The sequence below is a fragment of the Helianthus annuus genome, chromosome 1 (assembly GCF_002127325.2).
Source record: "Helianthus annuus cultivar XRQ/B chromosome 1, HanXRQr2.0-SUNRISE, whole genome shotgun sequence".
Classification (NCBI taxonomy): domain Eukaryota; kingdom Viridiplantae; phylum Streptophyta; class Magnoliopsida; order Asterales; family Asteraceae; genus Helianthus; species Helianthus annuus.
The window spans coordinates 110369373-110378270 of NC_035433.2; the positions used below are offsets into that span (position 1 = coordinate 110369373).

At 33.3% G+C, this 8898-nt stretch overlaps 1 protein-coding gene across 2 annotated transcripts; it reads right to left on the minus strand.

The window, feature by feature from the left end:
* Window positions 1-1843: 1843 nt before the first annotated feature.
* LOC110873542 (protein DETOXIFICATION 24) lies at window positions 1844-7590 on the minus strand. 2 transcript variants are annotated; one of them, XM_022122482.2, is made up of 9 exons: window positions 7405-7590; window positions 5135-5395; window positions 3997-4538; window positions 3548-3634; window positions 3410-3466; window positions 3074-3312; window positions 2863-2981; window positions 2687-2773; window positions 1844-2113 (listed from the first exon to the last, which is right to left on the minus strand). In XM_022122482.2, the coding sequence occupies exons 2-9, from the start codon at window positions 5381-5383 to the stop codon at window positions 2039-2041; spliced, it is 1455 nt and encodes a 484-aa protein (XP_021978174.1). In that variant the 5' UTR covers window positions 5384-5395; window positions 7405-7590; the 3' UTR covers window positions 1844-2038. The 2 variants fall into 2 exon arrangements, with proteins under 2 accessions (XP_021978174.1, XP_035846092.1); XM_035990199.1 differs by lacking the exon at window positions 7405-7590 and having other exon boundaries at window positions 5135-5410.
* Between the last annotated feature and the right edge of the window lie 1308 nt (window positions 7591-8898).

The following is an 8898-nucleotide window of genomic DNA, read 5'->3' on the forward strand; positions in this document are numbered from 1 at the left end:
ATTTTATGTCATACACATATTTTATTATGAGTCGCAAAATTATTTAAAAGTGTTTGAGTTCTACACATTTTGTATCCTACACCAAAATATTGTTTTAATGGTGTAGGAAACGTTGAAAATGTAAAATCATGTGCATGATTGTTTTTATTGTGTAAGGTGCACAACTATTTTATAAGATAGGCTCATTAAATGATTTGAGTTCATTAATTTGAATAAGAGAAATAAATAATAGACTCATTAAATGATTTGTTCAAATTACCTTTTTATCCTTTATTCTTTTTATTCTTAACTTTTAATTCTTCTCATTTGAACTCTCCACTATATATATATATATATATATATATATATATATATATATATATATATATATATATATATATATATAATTTTGTAAATCTAATTATAAAAGTAAAAGATGTGTTATATAATAACTATCCTACTAAAATACTCAAAATCAGCCATGCTGTAAATGCTTGTACATTGTTGCTACAACAAATATAAGATCAAGGATAGTGACTGAGCTGGTTAGGCAAAAGGGTTCAAGAGTTTCAGTTTGCCTAACGCAGGTCGTGGACTCCCACATGTATGCAATACGTAGGGTTGGATCACTTTGTTATTGCTTACTTTGAATTCTGGATTGAAGAATATTCAACTCAGAATGTTTGTGTGCAATGTGATTGTATTGAAGTAAGCGAAGAATAGAACATGCAAGAAGCAAATTCTAGAGAGGAGAAGTGAGATTTTCAGACTGGCCAGCTGAATGACAATGTGTTGTCATTTATAGAGAAAGGGCTGGCTATAAGAAGAAACCTTTGACTAGTGATCCATGGCCGCAATGGAAGGCTTGCCCTTTTTGGTAGGTTAAAGGCTTCGGACCTGCGGGTAAAAAGATGTATCTTCCCACATGCTTCTTTTGCGGCTGAGTGGGGGAGTTCACACGTAAAATGTGATACTGTCTCATGCTTTTTGATGTTCACTACAGTTGGTCAATTCCGAACCCTTTTATCTTTCAACCCTTTAAGTTGTATTGCATTCTAGCCAGTTTATTAAGCTTGAGCTACCCACGTCTATATGTAATTTGCTATTCTTTTTGTTACAATTTTTTAGTCAATTTTCTTTTAATCTGTGTTGTTTCTTTTAATCTTTATTGTTTATGGATTTTGAACATATTATCTTTTTTTTACAATAAAACCCATAATATCATTCCACACGAAAAAGGACAATTACAAAGCAATGGCAGGTAGTCGGGCAACAAGTTGCGCTGTCACCCCCTTTTGAATAGAAAAACCAATTCTACTAAATACAAAGTTTGAAACCTTTAACGACGAAGAATTACTATTAACGACTTTTTGAACCCGATTCAAAAGTCGCACAGCGTCAGGAGCGAGACCACCAAAGGTATCAAACGCAAACGGGACAAACACATGTTGATTCTCCAGGCAGGCTTTCTCATGTTTTGCCACTTTGCTCGCCTCTGCCTTGAGCACCGCTTGCCCTACGACAAAGCCCTTGTCCTTGCCCTATTATCTTTCCCTTTTAAACTCAGATGTTTAAAGATTTTGTCTTTACCAATCGATTAATATTACGTTTTGTTATTTGGATGTGCTTATTAATATAAGTATACGAAATGGACTGGAGTTTACAAGACAAGAATAGTATCAAATGTAAACAAATTTAACCTATGAAATAGCTAGCCAATTTTTTTATTAGTAGTCCTTTCTTGTTAGACCTCTTAATGTCGTCCGGTATATACAACAAATTATTCTATTACCAAGTGATTAAATTAGTAATTTTATGATCTGGAGTTAAATTTCTTTTTCTCCAAATAGAAAGTAAAGGGCTGTAGATGTAAATAATAAATAGTTCAGGGACTAAACTAGATCAAACATTATTTATCAATAATAGAAAGCAAAGAACATCTACTTAACAAGAAAGAATCAACCCCCCACCCCAGATATAATGAAATTCCAATAAAAGATGCTACAAAAACTTGCTACATTGCTTATAAAGATTCAACCATTTGGTATGAACATGATCATCAGTTTGAAATTTCCTCAGCTTCATCAGCGCTTTTCACGTAGAATCGATTGAGCCGTTCCAGCGATTTCTTAACCTGCAATATTTCAAATTATATAAATACCGATATTAAATGGGTCTTGCTCGTGGGTCAACCCCAATGTTAACCTAAAAATTTGACACGAACCCGAACACAACATTCTTATTTGGGGACAATTTAACCCTTTTTATAAACTAATAATAATAATAATAATAATAATAATAATAATAATAATAATAATAATAATAATAATTCCCATGTAACCCTTTTTATAAAAAAATAATAATAATAATAATAATAATAATAATAATAATAATAATAATAATAATAATAATAATAATAATAATAATTCCCATGTAACCGTTTTTATAAAAAAATAATAATAATTCCCATGTTAATACTCTAAAATTAGAAGTTTACAACAACAAAAAAAGACAATTTATTAAAAAAAATGGCGTTTAAACTATAAAAGCTTGATGCGAATTTTTTTGTATCTTCTAAACTTTGGAGTAAAATACTCAACTAGTTACGTTATCGCATAAAACACGTTCTTTTTTAGATTAACAAAATTAAATGGGTTAAACGGGTCGGTGTAACGTTAGAAACTAACAACCATGATCATAAAGGTACCTGATCATCCCAATCTGTTCTCCATGTCAAGTACATGAGCGCAAGTGTTTGAGTTACAATGCCACCAATCATTCCAATCCATATACCCTGTCGAGTGAACAAAAGTATCAATATTTATACTCGATCCTGATGTTATTTTGTTTCGTGATGGTTACATATATTGGATGTTGGTTTACCTTTACTTGGAGATCCGTCAAATATCCGAGCAAAGCTCCTGTTGGAATACCAATCAAGTAATACGTAACGAGGTTAATAACCGCTACAATTCCTTGCATTCCAGCTCCAACCGCCACACCTAATGACAATAGGATTCACGTGTTCAATTCACTAAACAAACTCGTTACAAAAAAACAATAGTAAAGCGTGATCAATAAGATATGGAATTACCTGAGAGAACCGGATAAATGCTGTTGAGCAAGACGGAAAACGAAAGTAATACAGAAAGTTCTGATACGGTATCCGCAACTCGTTCATCGGCTGTAAACAAATAAGCAATTTTTCTACCAAACACCAGGCAAAGAACGAAGAAAAATGTCCCTATCGCAATTGAAGTTCCCAACAAAACTTTAATTGAGAACTTTGCAGCTTTAGCGTTTCCTCTTCCAAGTTCATTCGCAATGCGTACACTAAATATTTTTTTTAAAAGATTAAAAACATATCAGTACCAAATATAACAAGCTGAAAAAATTTGCATTGCAAATGATTTATAGGTCTTTTTAGTACCATGCAGCGCCTAAGAAGCCGAGGCTTATCATAAACTCCCATGCATTGATGTTCAAGCTGCAAAATTTCAAAATTAATTTTCGGATATTAAATAATTATATATATAATTTTTAAAAAGAAAAAAAGTGAGGTATGTACCATATGGAAAAGGCAGAAATGGCAACTTCTGCATTCGCCATGTATCCAGCAAGTAAGACCAGCACCGCGTTGTACCATAGCTCCAAGCTGACAAAACGGAACGATAAAGAAAGAGGGTGGTTATGAATTTGAAAGAAAAAGTTTGACCCCGAAAGTCAAAAGTATTTGTTCATCGAGTCTTTACTCAACATCATATAGAAATTGAATTTGACTTTTAGGGTCAAACTGTCTACCTTTCAACATCGAATTGAGGCTTAAAAAATAACTCTAAAAACATTGTGATTACTAACTGGACTCTCTAATGCAAATAATACAAAGCTATATTTTTTTCAGTTTTCATGTTTAAAAGAATTATCAAAACTGAATTTCAGAAGCAAGAAGTTTGACTTCAAAAGTCAATATGACAATTCAAATGGAATAATTAATCATCAATACTATTCACTGCTTACCAGACCATAACACCAGATGATATTGAAAGCTTCACAACAGGAACCAAATCTTTAAATGCAGCAACTGTAAACCCTTTCCATGAATAAGGACACCAACCGCCAAAAATGTAAATAAATTCTCCGATCACAAGAAACCAAGACGACGCCGACAACGCAATCATCGCACCGGGCACCCCGAATCCCAATTTATAGACCAAAAGCCACGACAATGGGATGTGAATGCCGAACTGGAAGATCGAAAGCCAAGCAATCACCATGTTCTTTAACTGCGCTTGTAGAAACATCTGTATCGTCAAGCTAAAAACAAAGTTGTAGACAAAAGGGATGAACCACAGTGACAGGTATCCACCACTCTCAGCTATGGCTTCGTCTTCACCCAGGAGTCTGTAAACTTGTGTCCCGAAGACGAAAATTGGCAGCAAAATAGTCAAAGTAATCAAGTCGACGATCCAAGATCGTTGCAGGTAAATCCCCATCATATGGTGTTGTCCGGCCCCAAACGCTTGCCCACAGAGTGTCTCGGTTGCACTCGACATCCCCAACTGTCAAATTTGATAAACTTACTAATTAAAACAGGACGAGCTAACGAAACACCACTGACAGTCTGACACACTAACCACATAGGGGCCGTAAAACAATTCTATTAACTTATATGGCCGATATGAATTATATGGACCTTATAGCTTATAGAAAATGCTATTCGAGCCCGTATAACATTAAATTAAGGCTTTATACCAGCCATTATACGGCCCGTATAAACTACAAATTAAAATGGGGCAGACTATATGTATATCACTGACACACTATCCACACACCACTAACAGGTGATGCGGGCTATATACCTATATGTCCCGTATAACTTGTAGAAATGTTATACGCGTCATATAACATTAAATTAAGATTGTGTACAGGCCGTTTTATGAGTGGTCTGCAACAGTTATAGGTACGGGCCTTGTACAACATTAAATTAAGGTTGTTGTTGTACTAGTGGTATGCAACAGACATATGGCCCGTATAACTTTATTGAAGATGTGATTGGACACACCAATACAAAAGTTATACTGCCAAGTAAAGTAAAGTATGCCAGGTGGGATGGTGTACATATAGCGATTAGAGAATAAAATAAACGGTAACGTACGAGAATTCCATTGACGAATCGGACACTTAGGGTCTGGACAAGTGCGTAACCAGCAAGATCTATGTCACTTATATGGCCGACGAATGATTGAGTGATGACGATGGTTCCGAATGCACAGACTCTTGATATAACACCGGGCAATGCGACCCTCCATATCTTCTTGGATTCGGTCCAGACCCTCTCTGTCAAAGTACCTTCTACCTCCTCTTCTTCATGTCTCAGTAGCTTCGTTTCAAGTCCATTATCCATTTTTTACTTCACCTGACAAAACCAAAATTGTTATTATCAACATTTTGTACTAGTTTTTTTTTTTTTTAATAAATGTGAAAACAAGAAATTATTAGGGGTGACAAATCTGAGTGCTATCTTGTCTGTATGCCATTAGAATGAGATATTTTCAAAATATAAGAAACCATAATATGTTTAAGTAAAACTATTTATGAGACCAATAATTGAATAATAACTTATTATATTCAAAAAGTTGTTCTGGAGTCGCCGTTCATACACATCCATTCAATTGATAATAGATTTCTGACCAGATCCATAAGTCAAATTATTTTAAAGCATTATAGCCGACATCGTTGATTCATTGTACTACCAAAATATATTAATTTAGCAAATTGTGAATATAATAATAATAACACCAATATCTTAAAAAGGACATGAAATCAAAATTAAGGAATATGAAAATTCTCTTTAAATATGCTAAATGTCAATTTGTATGATTGAAAGCTTTTGTAAAAAATCATGATAACTTAAATCTGTATTATTTATCATATGGAGTTTTTACTTTTAGAATATTTTTCTTTAGTTTAAGAAAACAATAAGAGTTATCGTAAGGAACTTTACATAAAATAAACATGTAATAAGCTACGCCGCGATCTCCTTTTGAATAGAAAATCTAATATCACCGAAAAAAAACTCTGATTTCTCGACGTTAAAAATTTGTTACTGCTAGTGTGAGACTAACTCACTTGGTAGAGACTCTTGTCTATTGATAGGAGATTTTGGGTTCAATCCCAAACTAAGAACTAGATTAGGATTTATTTATTGTAAGTTAATAGTATCCAAGTGTTATCATTAAAAAAAATACAAAACAAAAGTTGTTACTAAATATTGGCATAACTAATAATTAATAAATCTTAAAGCGGGTTTTTCTTTTTTATTAAATAATGGCATAATGGGGTAGGTGGGAAAATAGGTGGGAACATAGGTGGCAATGTGAGCCATGTGTTTTGTGCCACCTAACCCTCTTTAACGTGTTTGGATCTACGCCGCCTATTATAAAAATAAGAAATATTAAACAAATAAATAAACCTATTGTTGTATATTTTAAATAATAATAACAATGGGTTGATAAAATGAATTCTTGTTTAGGATGAACATTGATAAACTTGAATACGACTAGTATTTATTTTTTGTAAAAGCATGAAAACTTTAGCAGCCGGACATCTTTTATTATGATGTAACCATAATATGTGTAACCTGTTTAATAGTAGCCTGATTGATAAAAAGCCTAAAAACATCAGCCACGTCACTCCATACCCGGGTAACCGGGTTGTCCCTCGCACAACAAGAAACGCTCCCTCATCCTCTCCTCCGTCTTTTAACAAAATTTGTTAAAGAGTTAACTTCCGTTTTGCTCCCTGTGGTTTGGTCACTTTAACGGTTTTGCCCCAATCATTTAAAAACAACCATTTTCCTCCTTGATGTTTTATCTTATCGACAGTTTTCTCCCCGGCTCTAACTCCATCCATATTGTATGTTAACTGAAAGTGTATTTTTGTAATTTCAAGTTAACATACAAGATCCAAGTACCCTTACGTTATACTTGAAATTACCAAAATATTCTTCCAGTTAACATACAATATTGATGGAGTTAGAGCCGGGGAGCAAACTGGCGACAAGATCGAAACATCAAGGAGAAAAATGGCCGTTTTTAAATCATTGGGGGCAAAACCATCATCATCCGAGCCCAGCCGGCTCAAAAAACGGCCTATTCGCGATACTCTAACCGCAATTCGATCATCCTATACACATAACTAAAACATTGAACTTGTCTAACTCATCTAGATTTACCATATCTTGACAGTTGAAACCTTATATATCATAATATTTAACATGATGATCCCTTGAAAGTTGAAACCTTATATTTTAATATATAACATGATGATCCAATGAATCTATGTTTGATAGGAAGTTCCAAAATGTAAAAGAACAACCTTAAATGAATATATCAGACAAAATGATAAACAGAGAAACAGACTTACTATTAATGGCAATAGTCGCCGATGCAAAGTCAACGGTTGTTTCCACTTCCGGTGGAAGTCGGTGATGTGAGGGACGGGTGGTGAACTCGGAAGTGTTAAGACGTGGGAAGTTTTGATATATAGATCAAAAGGGGGTAGGTATGTGTTTCCCGAGTGTACCTACCACTCAAAAGCATTTGAAGCCACTATTTATATATCTATAACTGGTATGCAATTTTATTATAACTAGCGGTAAGACCCGTGTATACAATTTTATTATAACTAGCGGTAAGACCCGTGTGCAAATACGGGTCGTTTCTTAGAAAATACCATGCATAGCCCATATTGACAGAGAGTAAAAAAATAATTGGTGCAGACTTATAAAATAAATATACACTAATGGTCAATAGGTTTATTAAATAGCAATTTCATTATGTTGATAGCAAACTAGTGTTGTCTGTTAACTGTTAAAAACTTCAGTTGCTTTCCAACAGACTTTCCAAAAAAATGTTATCCATTATCTTCAACAGAGCTTACCAGATGGATAGCTTAAAATGAAACCACTGTTTTCAAAACCATCTGAGATACTATTTTTTATTAACTTTAGATCGAAGACAATTCTTGCAATAAGAATGAGAAATATACGGTACTTGTAATTTAAATTCAAATAAAGTTAAAACCAATTTTTGCAAATAAAGTTGAGCAATTCCATTGATGATTGTTTAAAGTGAAACCACTGTTTTCAAAAACTCTGTTTGACCAAAGTCAAACCACTATTGGCAAAACTATGATTCTTAGTGGTTCAAAATCTGTTTCACTTTTGGTCAACATCTGTTTATCTGTTGATCAACATCTGTTTGATTTTTGGTCAACAATTGTTTTGACTTTTGGTAAACATCTGTTAAACTTTTGGTCAACATCTCATTTAGAATTCAACAGAGAGTAAAAAAATAATTAGTGCAGACTTATAAAATTGATATATACTAATGGTCAATAGGTTTATTCAACAACAATTCCATTATATTGATAGCAAACTACTGTTGTCTATCAACTGTTAAAAACTTCAGTTGCTTTCCAACAGACTTTTCTAAAAAATGTTATCCATTTTCTCCAACAGAGCTTACCAGATGGATAGCTTAAAGTGAAACCATTGTTTTCAAAACCATCTGAGATAATATATTTTATTAACTTTAGATCGAAGACAATTCTTGCAATAAGAATGAGAAATATACGGTACTTGTTAAATTCAAATAAAGTTAAAAGCAATTTTTGCAAATAAAGTTGACCAATTCCATTGATGATTGCTTAAAGTGAAACCACTGTTTTCAAAAACTCTGTTTGACCAAAGTCAAACCACTGTTGGCAAAACTATGATTCTTAGTGGTTCAAAATCTGTTTCACTTTTGGTCAACATCTGTTTATCTGTTGGTCAACATCTGTTTGATTTTTTGTCAACAACTGTTTGACTTTTGGTAAACATCTGTTAAACTTTTGGTCAACATCTCATTTAGAATT

Coding starts and splice junctions, on each gene's coding strand:
- LOC110873542 (XM_022122482.2), bottom strand. CDS start 5,383: ATGGATAATGGACTTGAAACGAAGCTACTGAGACATGAAGAAGAGGAG. Junction 3,635..3,996: donor TCATCTGGTGTTATGGTCTG/GTAAGCAGTGAA, acceptor CCGTTTTGTCAG/CTTGGAGCTATGGTACAACG. Junction 3,313..3,409: donor GGCTTCTTAGGCGCTGCATG/GTACTAAAAAGA, acceptor AAAAATATTTAG/TGTACGCATTGCGAATGAAC.